Raw genomic sequence first — 21,981 nt, 5'->3', positions numbered from 1 at the left:
GAGGATGGGGGGCGGGGAGGCCGAGGGGGGAGTAACTGTCAAACCTCCCCGCTTGGCGCCATTATTTAAATGGTACGTGCCCGTCTCCCTGCTGTACGTGCCCGGGGCGGGGCTCCGAGCGCCCGGAGAGGGGCGGAGGCCGGGGGCGGGACGGGGAGGTGGAGGGGCAAGAGGGGACGGGCCGGGGCGGGGCCAGGCTGGCTAGAGGGGCGGGTCTAGCGGCGGCCCCCGGCGAGGTTCAGTGCGCTTGCGCTGACAGACGCAAGATGGCGGACAGTGCGGAACTAAAGGTAAAGCGCAGCTCGAATTCACTTCTAATATTCGGCCGTGGAGACGGCGCCGCTGCTGCCGGGGGGGATGGGTCTGACCCTGGGGGGCCGCTCGGGCCTGACTCCACCCGGGCCTGGAGTTGTAGGGAGGAGCGGCGCGCCCGGCCCCAGCTGAGGGGGCCCGGCAGCGGCGGGCCGCGGGCCCCGGGTGCCTCGGGGGCGCTGACGGGTCGTCCCCGGCGTGTTATTGTTGTGGGCGCCTCTGGCGGGGGTGGCGGGGGAAGAGATCGGGAGTCGGGAGGTGGGGGCCTCGGCTGCCCCCTGGGCTCGGCTTCCTCACCTTCCAGCCAGCCTCCCCGCCCCCCCATGGGGAACGGGGGCTGGGGCAGGGTGCTCGTGTAGGGGGGATTGGGAAAGCTCCCCGCCGCCGCTTCCTCTTCCTCCTTTGCAGTCCCGGGCTGCTGTCAGGAGCTCTCCTTAGACCCCCGGGAACTTGGCTCCGGCCGCCCCGCCCCTCAGTGGCTCCCTGCCGCCCCCACCCCGGAGTCGGCTCTCCCCGGCTGCCCGCCTGTCAGGAGGCGCCGGGGGTGCCCAGTTTGTGGGCAGCGCGATCTTGGGGCATTGGGGCGGGGATGTGGGGAGAAGCTCCGGTAAAGTTTAGTGAGCCCCGGGCCGGCGTTGGGGTTCGGCCGAGGGGTGGCGGGGGAGTCTGCCTGGGCGGGACGTTACTTTCTCTCTGATTCTGGGCAACCGCGGGGGGGGTAGCCCCCCCCCCCGAAGGGTGTGTATTTGGAAGCAGTGGTGGGTGGTGGGAAGCAGCTACCTCTCCCTTCTTTTCCTTCTCTTCCTCTGGCTGGTGCGGAGGGTGAGAGGAGCCTTTGGGGGTCTCTGCACACACCATGATGGCGATGCTATAGCTGATGGAGGTGAATGGTTCGTGTTTATATCCCCCCGTTGCCTTTTGTTTGTAGGGACATCTTGCTGGCCATGTTGATTTGAACGAAATTCTCCCCTCACCCTACTTCAACCCCCGATAAATAGAACGTTCCTCCGTTCCTCTCAACTGTACCAATTACTCACGCCTCGCGAAATTGGATGAAAGGGTGCCCCCTGTTCCCCGCTTTTTCTCCCACCCCAGTCTTCTTTACCTGATGATGGCTTCTTTACCGAAGCAGATATACCCACCACTACACAAGCCGTTGGGGGAGGGCGGGTGGAACCCTTATGATTGGATTGTGACAAATGGGGCTCCGCTTGAATAATTTTGGTTTAGTAGCAGGCAGTTTTAACTAACGCGTATTATTTCGAGGCTCTGAACGCGATATTCCCCTGTCTGTGGCTTCTTGTGTGTGAGCCAAGCAGCTGGTTTTATCTTGACCCAGAGAACTGACATCTCTGTCAGAGTGGAGATGGGGATACACACTTGTAAATCTTTGGCGGGGGGGGGGGTCCTCTTTCCATAATTAATAAAAATTATTTAAAATTTATTTTCTCTGTTATACTGAAACGACAGCTTCTAGAACAGCCAAGCGCCAGGTTTGTTTCTGGAGAGTTTTTCTCTGGAAAGCTTCGCTGAAAGATCGGTTTCCCCAGTAATTTTGCAATGTTAACATTCCAAAATTTGTGTATTAAGTAAGGCACTGGCTTTGAATGTCACTCTTTTTAAATTGACTTCTAATTACAAATTAATTTAAGGGAGAGCAGATTTGGAGTGGTTGGTTTCGTTTTTTTTTTTTTTTTAATCCAGTTTCAAACTATTGACTGAAATGAAAAAGCCTCAGGAATTTGAATATTCTGAGGTCATTAACTCTTGAAATGAAAAGTACACAAGTTTAATAAGATACATGTCTTCTGTAGTTTCACTCTTGCGATGTAGTCACTATGTTGCTATGATCTTTACCTTCTAATATTTATTTTGTTTGGAATCCTTTTGAGTGATAGCTAATCAGTTCTGTTGTACACGGGCCACAGAATAAAGCTGAAAAGCTTGGGCTGGCTATATTGTCACTCTTGATGCTGTCCAAAGAAACTGGTATGGAAAGCACATGCTGGGAGATTTCCTCCTTTGTTCTTTCTCATTTTAAGAAAGTGCCTTTGGGGATAGATCAGATCCCTGGTGTGAGTCTTGTTAGGTAAAGTTTCTCTTTGCAAAAATGAGGCTGTATCAGATAAATGCTGAACACTGGGGGGAAACATTATTTTTCTAAAATTGGTCTCCCTTTTTGCTTTTTCAAAAATCTACTTGAATTTTTTTCCAGAGGAAAAACTCGTCTTGTGTTCCTGTAGTACAGTTTTTTTTTCAAATTATAATAACTGTTTTGACATACTGGTTTGTCACTGTGTGTGCCCAATACTTTGAGAAGCTGTGATAAATTGCTTAGCTGGTGATAGCTGTGTTAAAAATTTTAGTACTTGATTGTGGTTGGATTTGCTGTTCTTTTTTTTTTTTTTTTTTTTTTGGTAGATGATCTTAGGAATGCCTACCATAGTTATTTGAGAATGTGTGTATATAATTTTCTGTGCAGTAAGCTTTGGAAGATACTCCTCTCGGAAATTATATTTTCTGATGGGTTTTTGTTTTTTGTTTTGGATGTAAATAGCATTTATTCCTAATAAGATAGGAAAAGTCAGAATAAGATTTAAGGAAAACGCCAGATTTTTTCTCAAAGTTTTAGGTGAAAATACAATACTTACAATGGATTTCCAACTATGAGGCTTTGAGTAAATACCATGACTTTTTTGTTATCTTAATTCACAACCCACATTTCATTTTGCTGTGGATTGTATTCAAGATTATTTTCCTCATGGCCCATTTTAGTGAGTCCTTTTAAATCTATAGCAAATCTACAAAGATTAGATGGGAAGACGGATAGGTCTGTATCTCCTGTAGGAATAGTGCAAGCTGCAACACTTGAAGATACTGCCAATAAAAATTAGATTGTGAGTCATACATATCAAAAAGAATTCTCTGTGCACGTTTGTTTATGAAAAGTTTAATTTTTCATTAGGGGAATACCCGTAAATGACATTTGTAAGAATGTAGAGTGAGCATTTTATTATCTTTGGGAACTTAAAAAGAAGGAGGGTGTGATGGCCAGATGATCTTGGAAGTTAATAATCTGACAGCTTCATGTGGTTTCTCTTAGAGTACTTCTTAATTACAATTTTTTTGCACTAAAACTCAAATCAGTTTACATTGCCATTTTAACTCACAGGAGGAACAGTGGGAAGGAAGAAGTTCATTTTAGTGGAGTAAAATAATGGAATTCAATGGGAAGAGAAGCCATTCTTTTATTATTTATTTTAATATTTATTTTATTTTCTTTTAGAGAGAGGGGAGAGGGGCGGTGGAGGGGGTGGGGAGAGAATCCCAAGCAGGCCCCATGCTAGCATAGTGCCTGTCGTGGGGCTCGATCCCACAGCCCTGGGATCGTGACCTGAGCCAAACTCAAGAGTCGGCAGATTGAGCCACCCAAGTGCCCTGAAGCCATCTTTTTAAAACGTTGTTTTTAAAGTATCTATAAGCCTGTCAGTAAATTCTGTTGTCAAAGTCTGCCTCTTTATTTTCAAGAAATAGCCACTTGATTTTGATCTTTGTGGTGTGAATTGTCTGCCTCTCTTTCAGATAGAAGCACATAAATCTGACAATTTATTCATGGATTTGATTTGAATCTCCCTAACTTGGTTTTGTGTCACGTGCCACATTTGGATGACTTTTGTTTTAAGTCACCATTTTTATGAACAGTATTTAAAAACAATTTATAAAACACTTTAGTTTTTAAGGATTTCATATAATTGTTTTGAAATACTGCTTTTTCATCCACAGTTTTCTCCTGGGTCATTGTATTGTCTTTCTTTTCAAAGAGTCTCTTGTAACCACTGTGAATTGTAATAGTGCTTAGTGGTGAGTCCATAGCTGATTAACCTTGGGTTTCTCCTGGTGAACTCCATCAACATGTTGCTCCAGGGTTCTTGCTGAAGCTTTTTGAGTTCAGTGTAATTTGTACCCTTTCTAGGTGGTAACTAGGGATAAGGAAATTAAGTGGCTCATGGTTGTAGTGGGAACTGGGAAGAAGTGTTAGGGTTTCTGAAAAATTGGCTGTTTATGATGATTGTAGCCTTTTAAAACAAGACCCCTGGTTCATTACAGAATTGATTGTGCTGTTTTTTGAAATAATTTGCTCTGGTGTTATGCATCATTTTTTTTTTTTTAATATTTCGATGAATTATTTTTATATGGTACTTTCCAGTTAATAATGTATCACATTATCTCATCTGATCTTTCTAACCGTTCTTTGAGGTAGGAAGGCAGGTAATAGCTCTCTTTTATTGATAAAGTGAGACCAGAAAGAGTAAGCAACTAGCCCAAGGTCATACAAATAAAAGTGGCAGGGACTTGAACCTAGGTCTTGTGATTTCAAGCCCTGTACTCTATAGGCTGTTGTAAAGGTGCCATGTCAGTCCTGGAGACGTCTAGGGTGCCTTGCTCACAAAGAATTTTAGTTATGTTGTTGCTAATACTTTCCCTCTTGCTCTATGCCAGGGTATTTTTGGATATTCCTTGGGCTTTTTGCAAGGAAGATTTTGGAGTTTGTTAGTTGGAATCATAGATGTTTTAATTCTTGCAAATGTCATTTTACTTTGAATATTTCAGAGAATGCTGAAAAGTAAGCAGAAAAAATAAACACCTGTAATCCCAGCACTTAGAAATATCATGGTTAACATCTGGGTATCTATCCGTTTAGACTCTCTGTGAGCATATGTGTATGTATATTCATCACAAAAAGAGATCACACTTCTCTTTATTTGTAATCTGCTATTTTCATGGCTATCTTTCTAGGTTAGTAAATATAGGTCTATGTGATCATTTGAAAGGTAACATTGTATTTTATTCAGCTAGTACCTTATCATTGAACAATTAGATTATTTCCAACTTTTTGCTATTTTAAACAGTGTCTTAACAAACAGCCTGATCTAAAAGTTGGCAAATGTTTTTTTTTTAATAACAAAATACATTGATATGACAGAACTTTTTCTGTGCTGTAGGCAGCACAGCAAATGGTATTTTGATTAGATGGAAGTGTTGTGAGTGAAATAAGTAATTCTTGATTTGTTCATTGTACTTCTGTTTCTATTTCTGTAAACCTATCAGATAAGATTATTAAATGATGGCAGAGATATATTCTATAAAATATAAGTAAACATTGCTTCTCAATCAGAACTTTTGATAAAGTATGAAATAGAGTATCAAACAGCATTTATAATTTATTTCAAGTGTGCTTGATTTTTGAAATTGTATCACAATAATCAAATATCGGAAGTTTATGTGCCTTGTGTAGATGTGCATGTGTTTTTAACTGACATTTTAGGAAAAGCAGTGTTGAGCATTAATATAGATAAAGTGGAAATGAGAATTTGCCTTACTCATTTTTAATCTCAAAACTTAAGTGTTGCCTTAGTATTATATTGGTAGGTAACATTGTTTTGAGGAGGCTGTTATAGAAAAGAGATTACATAGTCAATGAAATATTTTTCTATTTTAAGAAACTTTTATGGGTTAAATCAATAAATGCACATATCAGTTGAGTTAAGAATATAATTTATGCGGAGTGCCTGGGTGGCTCAGTTGGTTAAGCATTCGACTTCAGCTCAGGTCATGATCTCACAACTCTTATGTTCCAGCCCCATGTCAGGTTCCCTGGCGCCTGCTTGGGATTCTGTGTCTTCCTCTGTCTCTGTCCCTCCCCCACTCACGCTTTGTCTGTCTCTCCAAAAATAAACGTTTATATATATATATATATATTATTTGTGCAACATCTGAAAACTACTGCAGTGTAGAAGGAACAGTTAAGGGTGTGAAATTGATCAAACTCAAAAGTTGATCACCTAGACTTGAATTTATGTAACAAGTTTTACCATGAGGATTTTAAAAAATAGGTGACCAAGAAATTTTAAGTACTTAGTTGTATTTTATTATCAATTTCATAATTGTCATACACTTTTTCCTACTCTTACCACAAAATATGATTATACTTCCCTTTCCATGTTAAAAATTGTGGGACTTCCATTTCTTTTGATTCCCTCTACTTTTGGTTTAAGTGGTATCACATGAAATGATAGCCACCCGCCCCCAACCCTTCCTCCCTTCAGAATTTTCTGGTAAAACTTCATTCTTTGTAATGAATATCCAAAACTCAGCAAAATGAAGAAACTATCTTTTTTTTCCTTTTCTGTTTCACCTTAGATCAAGCAAACAAAATACATTTAAACCCTTTGAACACCACCCGGTAACTGAAATATCAGTATGTCTCACGGGATTGTTGCAAATGTTCCTATTTTTTTTTCAATGTTTATTTTATTTTTGACAGAGAGAGTGTAAGCGGGGGAGGAGCACTGATAGAGGGGGACAGAGCATTCCAAGCAGGGGCTCTGCGCCCATAGCAGTGGGCCCCATGCAGGGCTCAAACTCATGCCATGAGACCGTGACCTGAGCCCAAGTAGGTTGCTCAACTTACTGAGCCACCTAGGTGCCCCAGCAAATGTTCCTGTTTTTTGTTTTTGTTTTTTTTTTTTTTATGTTTATTTATTTTTGAGACAGAGAGAGACAGAGCATGAACGGGGGAGGGTCAGAGAGAGAGGGAGACACAGAATCGGAAGCAGGCTCCAGGCTCTGAGCCATCAGCCCAGAGCCCGACGCGGGGCTCGAACTCGCGGACCGCGAGATCGTGACCTGAGCTGAAGTTGGACGCTTAACCGACTGAGCCACCCAGGCGCCCCAATGTTCCTGTTTTTTAAAACTTCATCTCCTTCTTAACCTTTCCTGCTCAGTTTCCCCCCTTTGGTTGCCAGGTTAATTTTCCCAAAACATTCTTTTCATCCTGTCACTCCAATGGCTTTCCATTGAAAACAGGATAAAGTTTTAGCTCTCACGTATTCAGGATTTTCTACATAGTTTGATCCCTGTCCACTTTGTGTGTGTTTTGTCTCCTCCACTCTATGGCAAGAGTTCTTAACTTAAAGCCAGAGCTGGTAGTTTGTTTCTTTTTGTTGATTAGTGTTGTACTTTGTATACCACTTCATTTTCCCCAATCCCTACCCTGTGGACACAGTAGGTGCTTAAGATATATTTGTGAAATGAACAAATTATGTTCAACGTTTGTTTCTATTAGTAAAGGGGCTGATGTACATGTCTGTATGATGGTCTAAATTGTAAATATTCACAACCTCACATTTTTTTTTTCATGGCTGCTTTGTAGATGAACTTGAATAACATACCCAGAATAATATAGATATCTTTGATATCTATATAGATAACATATAGATAATAAAAATATAGATATCTTTGAAGGACTGTTTCAGGTTTATCTTTTATATTTCTTTAACTTACGTATGTAATAAGTGAATACATTTCTTATTGTAATGGTATAGAAGTAAGTAGAGTACAATTTTAAGGGACTTCATTATCTTCAAACCCCCCTCTCCCACCAGAGGCAATCACTTTGGTGTCTATTCTTTTTTGGGAGTGAGGAGTATAACAGCTTTATTGAGATATAATTCACATACCATACAGTTCATCTATTTAAGATACACAGTTAAATGGTTTTTAATACATACACAAAGTGGTGCAACCATCACCATAGTCCATTTTAGAATATTTTTCTTATCCCCAGAGAAATCCTACACCTTTCAGCTATTTCCCCCATTGCCCACAACTCATTTCACCCTGAGGCAGCTGCTAATCTGCTTTTTGTCTCTGTAGATTTTGTGTCTTTGTAAATTTATATGAAATGTCCAAAATAGGCAAATCTACAGAGACAGAAAGCAGATTAGTATTTTGGACATTTCATATAAATGAAATCATATATAGTCTTCTGTGTCTGACTTATTCATTTTTCTTTGGGCATGTGTGTGTGCTTGTATAATATTTGTAATTTTTTGTATGTTTATATGTCTGGATTCAGAACAGAATAGGCACAGAGAAGGAACTTAATAAGTATTACTAAATGAATGTACATGTACATGAATATATTTTCTAAAAACATAAATGGGATCATACTATACCTACTATACTTTGACTTGCCTTTTTTTTTCTTTCTTAATAATACTTATCGAAGATCTTTCCATGCCGTATCCCAAAATGAGATGGTCTCATTCTTTTTAACAGCGCACATATTTTGTATGTATGTTTTTAGAGGTTTACCTCTTGAATTTATCAATGTGTATGTCTAAAAGTTCTTAACGTGGGGCGCCTGGGTGGCTCAGTCGGTTAAGCGGCCGACTTCGGCTCAGGTCATGATTTCACGGTCCGTGAGTTCGAGCCCCGCGTCGGGCTCTGTGCTGACAGCTCAGAGCCTGGAGCCTGTTTCCACTTCTGTGTCTCCCTCTCTCTGACCCTCCCCCGTTCATGCTCTGTCTCTCTCTGTCTCAAAAATAAATAAAAACATTAAAAATTTTTTTTTCAAAGTTCTTAACTTGTTTTGATGGTTTTGTTATATTGTTGCTTTTTAAATAGTTGCCATAATAAATGTAACATGTATGGTATTAACTTTGGAGTTTCACTGAAAAATAGGAATAAAAACTAAAACAGGTAAGGGTTGTTTGGCTTGAGGGGAAATGGAATGTAAGCTCTTTATGGGATTCTGGCAGTGCACAGCCAAAGCAGTTCATTTTGTATTTGGGTTTCTGAATGTGAGCAAGCCTGTTTTTAGCTTCATGGCATAGTGCTTAAAATAGAATTTAACATGCTATCTTGTGCTTTATGGTGAATTTTAAGACTTTTTCTTGCAGGCATGTAGGTCTAATCTTAAAAAAAGATCTGAAAGATTTCAGGATAAACATTTTTCTCATACATTAAAATCATCATTCTAGTCTCTAGGGTTCTGTAAGTTACCCAAGAATGGGAATATAGAGGCACCTAGCTTATAGCCTCGCTTATGGTAGGTACTTGGCAATCATTTGTTATTTATTCAAGAAGTATCTACCACATTCTGTCATTCATTATGTTTGGGTTCCCACTGTGAGGTACCAGGCTATCAGTGATTTGAGTATATCTCTATGCATGTATGTGTATTTTTAACCATTCTTGTTATAACAATATTTATTTAAAAATTTTCTTTAAAGTCATGTACGTAATATATTAGCTATTACAGTGGTTCTCAGAGTCCATTTTCCAGACCTCTAGAAAGAGGCCACCAGGCTCTTTCTGGGGGTCCTGCAGGTCAAAATGATTTTTCTAACCAGTAGTAAGGTGTTTGCAAAATCAGTGGTGGGTAAAACTGCTGGTGGCTTAGCGTGAATTAAGGCAGTGGCACTAAACTGTCCTAGTTTAGCACATGACCATGCATTTGGAATTAAAAAACAAATGCCAGTTACACTTAGTGTCCTAAATAAATCCTCCCCCCCCCAAATGTATTGATTGATTATGCCTCAGTCCTTGAGTACATTTTAAGATACACGTTGTGTGATGAAGTGGTAAGTGCCTGTAAAAGCACTTTTACTGAGTACCAAACCCTATGGTTAATTGAAAGAAAAGGTGTTGTTCAGTTGTTTGAGTTATAGGCTGAACCTAGCTGCTTTTTTAATGGAATACCGTTTTTACTTGAAAAAATGGCTGACAAAGTGTGGTTATACAGACTTGGATATTGAGCAGTTTCTGTGCAAGAGAACAATTGACAATATTTGTTGCTGATGATAAAATTCAAGCTTTCCAGGGAAAATGGAATTTTGGGAGACTTGTATTTGCTACTGTGTTTGATAGGTTCCCAGTACTTTTTGATAAGATCACTGGTGGTACTAATGAATGTGATACATTGAAGTTGTGTAGTGGAAGTGTCGACATTTGGAAGAGCTGCATAACTCAGTGAAGCAATGATTTCTAAATAATGCATGGGATTACAAAATCATGCATGGGTAAAAAGATCCATTGGAAATGGAAGATAGGCCAATGGATTTCAGTAAATCAGAGTAGGAAGTATTCAGTGATCCGGTTTCAGATTCCATATTGCAACAGCCTTTAAGAAACTGCCACTTGCTGAGTTTTGGTGAAGGATCAAAGAGTATCCATAGTTACTTGAAAAGGCTATTGAAATATCTTTTTCCAACTACATACCTGTGTGAGGCTGAATTTTCTTCATGTACTTTAGTCAAAACAACCTCATGCAGCAGATTAAATGCAAAAGTGGATACGAGAATCAGGCTGTCTTTATTAAGCCAGAGGTTTGTATTAAAGAGGTGTGTAAAAATGTAAAACAATGACAGTTTTCTTGTTAATATATTTTTGTCTTGGAATATAGTTCTTAAAATTTACATGTGATTTATGTTAATAAATAGTGAATTTATTATTTTTTTTTTTATTTTTGAGAGATAGAGCATGAATGGGGGAGGAGCAGAAAGAGAGGGAGACCCAGAATCTGAAGCAGGCTCCAGGCTCTGAGCTGTTAGCACAGAGCCCGACGCGGGGCTCAAACTCACGGATTGCGAGATCAGTTGGACACTTAATGGACTGAGCCACCCAGGCGCCCTGTGAATTTATTATTTTAAAATTATAAATCTTTTAAAAATTTGTTTTAATTTCTAATACAGTAAATATGAATAGATTTAATCAACAAAGATTTTGGGCGTCCTCCATTTTCTAGACTGTAAAGGAGTCCAGAGAGCAAAATTTTGGAGAACCTGAACACTGCTTGTATAAGAGTCACAGTGCAAGAGTCTGTAGCTTAAAATGAGACTAGCCCTTTCACCTTCTCACCCGTGGTATTTTTTTTTATTATTTAAAAGAAAAAAATAGCTTGTTTATAGATAATAGTGATCCCATTTACAAGGCAAGTTTGCAAGCAGAAACTGTTGAATTGTATCTTGCATTTCTGTAGTAAAAATACTAATGCATTGCATTGAATGACTCTGCTCTCAAGTGTTTTAAGTCAGTAATAAAGAGGGAATTGTGTAACTTTTTATTTTCTCAAGGTTATGTCTCAACCCTTGATTGGCTTTTTTCTGTTGTAGAGGATAGAAATGTCTTGGATAAATGAAAAATCCATACAGATGTCTCCTAACCTATTTTAGCCAATAATTTCCTCTTTGGCAGATCTTCTTAGCTCTTACCAGGTATCTAAGATGATTGGTTTGCATTCGACCTATTTCATTTTCTTCCTTTCCCTCTTGTGGGATTGAAGTGGAACCTAGAGATTATAAAACTCAGAATGCTTTTCTAGTTTCTTTCTACCTTCTTTAGAGTTGTATTTGAAAAGCTTCAGCCTCTGTATTCCTCAAGTGTCTTTCCCCAGGGTGTCAAGGTAAGACTGGAAAATGAAGATTAAAAAAAAATTTTTTTTTAATGTTTATTTCTGAGAGAGAGAGGGAGGCAGACCGCGAACGGGGGAGGGGCAGGGAGAGAGAGAGAGAGAGCACGACACAGATTTCGAAGCAGGCTCCAGGCTCTGAGCTGTCAGCACAAAGCCCATCATGGGGCTTGAACTCACGAACCACGAGATCATGACCTGAGCGGAAGTCAGATGCTCAACCGACTGAGTCACCCAGGCACCCCTGGAAAATGAAGACTTTTGTACAAAAGTTATTCCAATCTGTGATTTCAAAATCAGGTGACATCTTAAAGGTGAAAGGTTTTGTTTTTGTTTTTTTTTTTTTTAAGTGTGCCATTCTTTGTGTAATTGAATACTAATTATTCAATTCAGGGACAGTAATGTGAATTTTAGGATTGCCATTATTTTTCACTCCTAAATTTAAATTGTAATCCCAGGAATAGTTTAGACTAATAAGAAGGGGGAAACAGTTAAAGTTAATAACTCTTAATTCCAGACTATTTTTAAAAAATATTTTAATTAAATTTGTCTAATGTTTATTTCGTTTTGAGAGAGAAACAAAGAGCAAAATCATGCATGCGTGGTCAGGGGAAGGGCAGAGAGAGGGAGACAGAGGATCCAAAGCAGGCTCTGCGCTGACAACAGAGATCCCAATGTGGGACTTTAACGGAACCACGAGATCATGACCTGAGCCAAAGTCGGATGCTTAACCGACTGAGCCACCCAGGAGCCCCAGAGTTTTTCCAAGTGGCAAACCTGCTATGCCCAATAGAAAGGATATCAGATAACACTCATTTGTAATTAGCAGCATTATTTGCATATGAAAATGTGCTGTAACTCTTGAATAGTTTGGTTAAGTTCAGCTTTGCTGTTTAATGGGTTGATTGATAATTGTTTAGAACATATTTTCTTGTAGGTAAACACTTCATACTGTACTGAGGTATTTTCTGGAATCTGCTGATCTTAACAGGTGATTCTGTTGAGTATGGAGGGTGATACTGAACATTTTGTTTTGCAAACATATTCAAGTTTTATCTGTAGCTTTAGTAAAAGTGGCTCATTTTTTGATGTTCAAATGTCTTGTCATCATAAGTACATAATCTATTTGAAGGACTGGGTTCTGAGGGTGATGTTTGTATTTGTATGGTGGGGGTGGGGTTGGCGTGGTGAGGATACTGTGAATGCTGTTGGGATTCAGGGAGTTTGTCCTCCATCAAATGTAATTCTGCACATAAAGTTAATCAAGGGAAAAAGTGATATTGGTGTGAAGTGCAAATAGTTAAGCTCTTATTAATTAGCTATGGGTTTGAGGTATTTTTTTTTTTTTTAAGATTTTATTCTTAAGTAATCTCTACACCCAATGTGGGACTCAGACTTATAATCCTGAGATCAAGAGTTGCGTGCTCTACCGATTGAACCAGCCAGGTGCCCTGGTTTAGGGAATTTGATTGAAGTAATATCTTATGAATGAATACAGAAATATTTTTTTTCACTTGATTTACAAATTAGTTGATCCTGCAATGTTTTCCCTTTTGCAGTCTTTTCATAGCTCATTAAAAACATGGATTTTGAAGAGAATTTGTTTTACTTTTTATATAGTTAGGCTTTTTTAGATAGTCATTTATGTATTGATTAAATATTCAGGTGTATTCTGTGTGCATGGTATTGTGCTAGTCATCATTATACAGAGATCATTAGAACAATTACTGATGGAAAAGAATTCAGTCTGGTGGAGAGGTAGAGACATATTATCTTGCATCAAAATTATCTGCTTAAGAGCAGTAATAGAGCCATGCATGGCTGATCTGTATGTTTTACTTAACTTTGAATCTCTATGTTTTTGAGTTATTTAAAATTGTTTCTCCTCAACTTTCACATGAGAATACTATAGATAAGTGTAAAAAAAAAAAAAAATTAGTTACCGTAACCTAACTTTTTTGGAAAATGTACTATAGTCTTTTGTTCTGAAATTGTTGTATCACTCCTGTCCAGCTGCCTGCCCGCTGCCTACCTCCTGTCCTGCCGGCCCCATGGTTTTAAAAAAAGGATAATTCCAGGTGCCTGGGTGGCTCAATTGGTTAAGCATCTTGATTTTGGCTCAGGTCAATGATCTCACTGTCTTGAGATTGAACCCTATGTCAGGCTCTGGGCTGGGCGTGGAGCCTGCTTAGGATTCTCTCCCCCTCTGTCTCTGTCTCTCTCTCTTTCTCTCCCTCCCCCCCCCCCCCGCCAAGGTGTGCACACACGCTCTCTCTCTCCCCCTCAAAAAAAAAAAAAAAAAAAAAAGATCATTCATTTCAGGTTAGTATTTTGCCAAACTAAATTAACCAAAATCTATTAGTAGCAAAGGACTTTTAAGTAAAGTAATGATCCTATTGAAAGTTAGTTTACTGTTAAATCTTTGACAGATCTTAGCTTTTCAGAAAATTTCCTCTAATGGCTAGTTTTATCCCTTGAATGAAACTAGACAATTTGAAGTGTGGTAGAATTTCGAACTGTTAAAACAGACATTTTCTATTGTATATCCTTGCCTTCCATAACATAAAGTAAAGGTTATTTTCACATTATACATGGTACAAAGTGCCATTTTATTTTTGAACCTTTATATGACCTGTCTGGAGGTTTTAGGATCTTTATTCCTGGTGTGGCCAAACTTCATGATGAAATGCCTTGGATGGGTGTTTTTCAGTCATTGTGCTAAGGTGCTTGATGGCACAGTCTGGAGACACATCCCCTTCACTTCTAGGAAATTGTCTTGTATAAATCCTTTAGTAATTTTCTCCCTTTCATTTTCTGTTTTCTCTTGTCAGAGGACTGGATCTGTGCTTTTATTTTATTTTATTGTTTTGTTTTAAACCAGTTGAACATTGTCTTTTGCTCTTTGCGCTTGTGACTTAATTTTTCTTTTTTCTTCCTTTACTGTCATTTTGTTTCTTTTTAGGGAGGGAATGTGATAGCTGTTTGTGTATGGTCAGTTTGTATTTAACTGGTGGACATTGTAAACTTTGTGAAGCTCATAATATGAACCATATTAATATATGATAACCATTCTTAAATAGTTGCCAATGTTGAATTAAGATTTATGAGTGATAATAGAAATTGTGTTCTTTCCTAAAAGGTAGGTTGCTTTAAAAAATGTGTATACAAAATGATATGTATAATTTTGTAGAGGAATGCATAACTTATAGAGGACTAATAAAACATCACACTTAATAGAGTATTCCAAAACTTTGAAGCCTTTTTTGGTGTATCCTCATCCTTTCTCCTCTGTAGTTCCTTTTAGGTAATTTGTATTAATAGTTTGCTTTAAAAAAATGGCAGTGAAATATTAGTTATGTATATTATTTACTTGTAAGGTTGTTTTTAAGTTGTTGCTTCTGGTTAAACCATCTAATTATATCATAGTCTTATAAATTTCCAAATTTGATACAGCGTTCTTTGAAGAGGAAGATTCAATAGGTGGAGGTGGAGGGGGAAGGTTTGGAGACCTCATTTTGAAAACACGCAGAACTGTGGTAAATACATATGCCCCTAGAATCTAGCAATTATGCCTAAAGGTGTTTGGGGAAGACAAAGGGACTTAATTGCCACAGTGATCAATATTTGGTTAAGTCTTGGAAAGTGCTTAGATTTATATGTGTCATGCTGTAATCCATGAGGAAGTTGAGTTGAAGTGGTGAGAAAAGTCTTATCTTTTTGGTTGGTGGAAGCATAAACCATTAAAGTCTACATTACACATCATATATTTTTTCCATTATTTTGCTTGATACATTTTAAACATTTATGTTTAAAAAGTAAACATAATTATTCCTTTACTGGGCTAAATGTAGTCTGTGCTAAATCTTGAAAACAAGTATTCTCCCCTTCCCTTTCCTTTTCCTTGCTTCATGTTTGGCCTTTCATATCCCAGTTACTTAAGGCAAGGATCTCATTCCATCACTAAAAATGAGGGCTGATTTATGTACCAGATACTGTGTTAGATGCTCAGTAGTCATTTGGGAATGAAACAGATGGAGTCTTGGCCCTTGTGAAACTTACATTCGAGTATTCCAGTCAAGTACATGAAAAATAGCCTGGTTCTCTCGCACCTTTCTGTATCTGAATTTTTATAAAGAACACATGGTTTTATAATTAGCAAAAAAAAAAAAATGCTGCTTTGAGATTTTGGAGGTTTTTTTTGTTTTTGTTTTTTTGTAATACGAAATTTATTGTCAAACTGGTTTTCATTGAAAGTTGTTTTTTTTTTTTTGACTAACATAACAGTTGAATGCTTTGTTATAGAAAGTTGAATAGTTATTTGTTTAAGGTATACTTATTAAAGGTAGTTTTTGGAGAAAGGAGATATGGGAGGAAAAAGGAAAAGATTGACATAATTACCATGGGAAGTTTGATTGCTGGCTTACTGGAAAATTTAGTGGGATGCCTGTGCCCATTGGAATTGAGGATTATAGATGTATAGTAACATCTGTTTGCCTGTGTGCATGGATTCTTCTGTCTGCCTGAGTTGTAAAGTTGGAACCAGTTGAGTGTGCCAGCAATAGAGGGGGAAGGAAATTTTGCAAAAGAAAGTTTAATGATGGATCAATGGAATCTTTCTAAGCTGGACCTGAAGAGGGTAGGTGGACAGACAGTGATTAACATCAGTGAATTGGAGATATTTATGATGTTGAATTGTTGCAGCGAAGGTACTTAAGTAAGAATAGCAGGTGGTAGTTGGAGGATTTAGTGTTTGAATTAGTGATTTTGGAGGTGGTATAAGTTCTGGTAGAAAGGTCCAAGGTGTGGCCACCGGAGTGAGTGGCTGAGAGTGGAGAGTAATGATAGAAAGTTAAATACAGCTGAGGGTATTGGGTTGGAGTCTGGATAGTTGAGGCAGGTGCTAAAACCTTCAGTGAATGACAGGGATATTGTTCTAGAGCTGCACTGTCCATAACTGTTGCCACTAGTCATATGTGGCTATTGAGCATTTGAAATGTGGCTGGTCCAAATCGAGATGTGCTGGAGGTGCAAATATACAATGGATTTTGAAGACATAGTGTGAAAGGGGGGATGGAAAATAGGTCAGTAATATTTTTTAAGTTGATTATATGTTGGAATGATAATATTTTGGGTATTTTGGATTAAGTAAAATATTAATATTACCTGTTTCTTTTACTTTTTAGAAGTATAGTTTGCAGAAAATTTAAAACTACATGTGTAGCTTGAATTTGGAGCTTATATTATATTTCTTTTGGGTAGTGATTTTCTGGAAGTATTATCACCAATAAGTAGTATGAGGATTAGAAGGGAAGTAGGAGTCTGTAGAACCCAGTATAAGATATCCTTCGGGAGGCGTGCCTGGGTGGCTCAGATTAAGTGTCTGACTTCAGCTCAGGTCATGATCTCACGGTTTGTGAGTTCGAGCCCCGAGTTGGGCTCTGTGCTGACAGCTCAGAGCCTGGAGCCTGTTTTGGATTCTGCGTCTCCCTCTCTCTCTCTCCCCCTCACCTGCTCAAACTCTGTCTCTCTTTTCTTCAAAAATAAAACATTAAAAAAAAAAAAAAGAATCCTTTGGGAGAGGGAGTGGATCGATCTTTCTTTCTTTCTTTCTTTCTTATTTATTTTGAGAGAGAGAGAGAGAGAGATCAAGAGAGGGGCAGAGAGAGAGGGAGAGAGAAAATCCCAAGCAGGCTCCATGCTGTCAGCATAGAGCCCAGAGCGGGGCTCAATCTCACGAACCATGAGATTATGACCTGAGCTGAAATCAAGACTTGGACGCTTAACTGACTGAGCCACTCAGGTGCCCTCGAGTGGATGTTTCTTAGACTTATTTTCATTGGTCCTCTGATTTTCATTGGTCCACTTCTACTGTTTTTATGCTTAGAATTTCCTTTTGTTCTCCACACCTACCTCTGCTCCCTTCCCCCCATACCTGACCTCAAGGAGTTTGCCTCATTCATGTGGGGGAGAGAAATGTCTAGAAAAACTGTAATGGAAAGCAATATAAAAGAGTAACTGTATGAGTAGTTAACAATGGATTCATAAGAGGAAGAGGTCACTTGTGCCTAAGCTTATTTCAAACTGGGCCTTAGAAGACTTTTGATAGTTGGTGATCACAGGGGGGTTATTTCAAGCAGAGGGAACAGCATGAACAAAGGTAATGAGAGAAAACACTGAGGTATGTTTTATGGAACACGCAGTAGATTCATGTGTGGAGACAGATGTAAGAGAGTAATGCAAATTCTGTGAAGTTGGGGGTCAGATTGCTATCAGAACTTATCACGTTGGAATTATGAGTTTGAAATTGTACTAAGTTCTATAAAGGAAAAGGACAGAATTCTGTATGTACCTGTTAACAAGAAGACCTGACATAGTTTGGGTGCTCAAGGAAGGCTTCCCTGTTTCTAACCTCTGGACTACAAAATTCCCCACATCCAGGTCCTGTCACATCTTTCTTAATATTATGCCTTTCTTTCCTTCCCAACTACCACCCTTATTATTTCACTTTCATAGTATCATATTGGTGTTTATCAACAACCTCTAAATTGGTCTCATATCTTAATTTCCCTTTTGAATTCACTTACTCTTCAGTCAGATTGACTTTTTGATTATATGCCGTCTCTTCCCCACCCCCTCTAATTCCTGCAATTTGAACATTTTTTTTAATGTTTATTTTTGAGAGAGAGAGACCATGAGCGAGCAGGGGAAGGGCAGAGAGAGAGAGGAAGACAGAGGATCCGAAGCAGGCTCTGCACTGACAGCAGAGAGCCCGATGGGGGGGGTCAAACTCAAGAACTGTGAGATCATGACTTTAGCCTAAGTCTGATGCTTAACCAACTGAGCCACCCAGGTGCCCCGACAATTTGAACAGTTTGTATATCTCCTCATTCTTTGTAGGACTAAGGCCAACATTCTTTAACCATCCAAACTAAATAATTTATTGTTTGGATACCAGTAACATGTTGACTAGGCATTGGGCAGATTTATATAATGTCTTTATTTTAGGGAGGTATTGTGTATAATTTCTAATAAGTTTGCATTACCAAAATGGTTCATAATACTTAAGACAGATGCCACACTATCATTACTCATATATTTATTGACAAGGAACAAGACACAGTCTGTATAGACAGCGTATAGTTTGATAGAGAATAGATAAGTAAACAGGATTTTTCTGCATATAGTATAAGGGCTGTTGGGTTAAACTGTGGAGCATATGGGAAGGTAAATTTACTAATGTTGAGGGTTGCCTGAAGAAAGTATCCCAAAGGTAATAATGTCTAATTTGACACCTGAAGGAGTTGAAGTTAGCTAGGAAAAGGTTGGAGAGGGGGAAGAATTACTTGCTGAAAGAACAGCATGTATATGCAAATCCTGAATGATGGAGAGCTGGTTTAAGGGGGTTAGTGGCAGTGGCTGAGACTGGATCATCAAGTATATTTAGGCCAGGCTAGGAAGTTTGGCCCCTATCTTGAGTGCAGTGGGTAATCATTGCAAGTTTTAAGCATGAGAATGACCTGATAGACATGTTTTAGAAAGATCACTAGTGTGGAGAATGATTTGGAGGGTATAATATTGGAGACAGAACAGCTGAGTCTTTTGTAGACATCTAGGAAGAGATCATGGTAGTCTGAATTAAATTGATAATAAGGACTTAGACATTTTAAGGTGGTAGGATTTGAAATGACTTGGTAAATAGACATGAGTGAAGGAGAATGTGTTGAGGAAGTTTCTGGCTTGTACAGCTGGTTAGGTGGATGGAAAGTTTGACAGAAATTTGATGTATTAGGTTTGGACATGTTGAGTTGAGTACTTGTGGGTCATAAAGGTGTTCAGCAGAGTGGATTTGGGAATTACTGAATTAGAGATGGCATTTTAAAGTCATGAGATGGATGAGGTCACCGAGGAAGACTGGTCTGAGTGAAAAGAGAGTCAAGAATACAGAGGAATTCTCAGAGTTAAGACCTGGAATAGTTTTTACAAATATCTTTTAAAACTTTAAACCTCTTTTATGGACTGCATTAATGTTTTTAGAAATTTTTCTTTTTTGTGATGCTTGGGTGGCTCAGTCGCTTAAGCGTCTGACTCTTTGATCTTGGCTCAAGTCATGATCTTATGGTTTGTGGGATTGAGCCCCGCATTGGGCTCTGTGCTGACAGCATGGAGACTGTGTGGGATTCTCTCTCTCCCCCTCTCTCTGCCCCTTCCCTGCTTGATCTCTCTCTCTCTCTCTCTCTCAAAACAAATAACTTAAAAAAATTGTTAAGAAAAAAGAATTTTTTTTCCTTAGAATTAGATATAATGGACTCTTTAAAACTGTGCAATTGAGATATTGTTTGCTGTCTAAATCTGTTTGGTTTGTGAGTTCAGTTAGCAAGAGTTCATTAGTCCAGAGTATTTTGAAAGTATATGTAAGATTGCTAGCACAGAATTCCTTAAGAAGTTTGGGAAAAGGATTAGAGATCAGTCATCATCTACATAACATTTTAACTGCATGCAGTAACATGACCCTATTGATTTGACATTTGGTAAAGGTAGTTCACATGTTTTATAACTCATGTTTAGTTTTAGAGTATTAATACTACCATGACCATATAATTTATCATCCATACTGGGGCACTTTTAAGGGTGGAAGGGGATGCTTTTAATAATTTTGTGAGAGCAACAGGCATAAAAGGGAACTCCTGGAAAATTTGAAGGTCTTATAATTTATTCTAGAATCTTCTTTTGTGAAGTGCTAAGAAATGAGATGATAATAGATTAATATATAATAATAAAGAAGGCTTTGTGGATAAGCAAATTTGCAGAATGTTAGATGCAACGTTAACATTTCTGCTGGCCTTCTTGGGACCTTTTATGTGTTCAAATATGACTTGAGAAAGGAGGGCATGATGGAGAATTACAGAATCTTGAATTTCTTGAACTTGTTTTGCCATAGAACCCTATTTCTCTGAATATCTATTAATACCATGAGCCTAGTTTAGAAAATGCTGATTTAGAGTATCCTGTTTTTTAAATTGAAGCTTGATTTAAAAATTTATTTATTTATTTATTTATTTATTTATTTATTTATTTATTTATTTATTTTTTGAGAGAGCGCATGAGCAGGGGAGGGGCAGAGAGAGAGGGAGAGAGAGGATATTAAGCAGTGTCCATACCCAGCCTTGGAGCCCCCCATGGGGTTCGATCTCAGGACTGTGAGATCATGACCCAAGCCAAAGTCAAGAGTTGGATGCTTGACTGAGCTACACAGGCACCCCTTAAAGTTCTTTTTTTTTTAATGTTTATTTGAGAAAGAGAGAGAGAGAGAGAGACAGAGCGTGAGTCGGGGAGGGGCAGAGAGAGAGGGAGACACAGAATCTGAAGCAGGCTCCAGGCTCTGAGCTGTCAGCACAGAGCCCGATGCGGGGCTCGAACTCACGGACTGTGAGATCATGACCTGAGCCGAAGTTGGTTGCTCAACCGACTGAGCCACCCAGGTGCCCCTTTTTCCTCCTATTTTTGTACTTAAAAAAATTACTCCTTCCTTGGCAGTAACTTGAACATTTTGTTGTTGTTGTCGTTGTTGTATTCTGGATATGTTAAAACGGGTACTGTTAAGAGTTTTTGACGTCAGAGATTTAGGAGTAGTTCATCTTTCTTCTCTTTAGTAAATTTCAGGAAGTGTGTAGTGTTTTTCCATGGTCCTCACCTTGAAATGTATTTTTATGTACACTAATGGAATTTCTTGAAATAGAATATGAGCAGTTTCTTAAACTTGATTTCACTACTATAAAACTTCTGCATATAAATATTAATCATAATCTGTTCTGAAGAATGATCTGTGTAAGTTTTGCAATAAGTAGCAATTTTATTGTTAACTCTATTGTTGTGAAGTTGTTTCTCTTATCTATAACCAAAGAAATAATCAGGTGAAAGTGTTTTGTGTGGAAAAGGAAGGGTTGTTATAGGTTTCTGATGGGATTTTCTTTTAAAAAAATTTTTTTTTCAACGTTTATTTATTTTTGGGACAGAGAGAGACAGAGCATGAACGGGGGAGGGGCAGAGAGAGAGGGAGACACAGAATCGGAAACAGTCTCCAGGCTCTGAGCCATCAGCCCAGAGCCTGACGCGGGGCTCGAACTCACGGACCGCGAGATCGTGACCTGGCTGAAGTCGGATGCTTAACCGACTCGCCACCCAGGCGCCCCTCTGATGGGATTTTCTAAAAAAGATTTTAAGTTAATCTCTATAGCCAATGTGGGGCTTGAATTTACAACCCAGAGATCAAGAGTCACACACTCCACTGAGTGAGCCAGCCAGGCACCCCTGATGGGATTTTTAAAAACACTTAGGCAGGCTGTGATTGTAAGACCTGAACAACATTTTTCTGCAATATATTTTTTTAAATTTTTTTAAATTTATTTTTGAGAGAG

At 38.9% G+C, this 21,981-nt stretch overlaps 1 protein-coding gene across 4 annotated transcripts in view; it reads left to right on the top strand.

Annotated features, from left to right (window-relative positions):
* PIAS1 (protein inhibitor of activated STAT 1) overlaps positions 1–21,981 on the top strand; it is a 207,770-nt gene that overhangs the window by 85,411 nt on the left and 100,378 nt on the right. The window contains exon 1 of one of the 4 annotated variants that reach the window (XM_047074881.1): positions 247–290. The exons of the other annotated variants lie outside the window; for them this stretch is intronic. Within the exon in view, the coding sequence (XP_046930837.1) occupies positions 267–290 (24 nt within the window). The 5' untranslated portion in view covers positions 247–266. Of the gene's footprint in view, positions 1–246; positions 291–21,981 lie in introns of those variants that run through there. 4 annotated transcript variants of the gene reach the window in all.

Source organism: Lynx rufus, unplaced genomic scaffold, assembly GCF_022079265.1.
Source record: "Lynx rufus isolate CCGP_SWC_20201006 ecotype Redwood Valley unplaced genomic scaffold, mLynRuf1.p SCAF_13, whole genome shotgun sequence".
NCBI lineage: Eukaryota > Metazoa > Chordata > Mammalia > Carnivora > Felidae > Lynx > Lynx rufus.
This window is presented reverse-complemented; position numbering and strand designations above follow the sequence as displayed.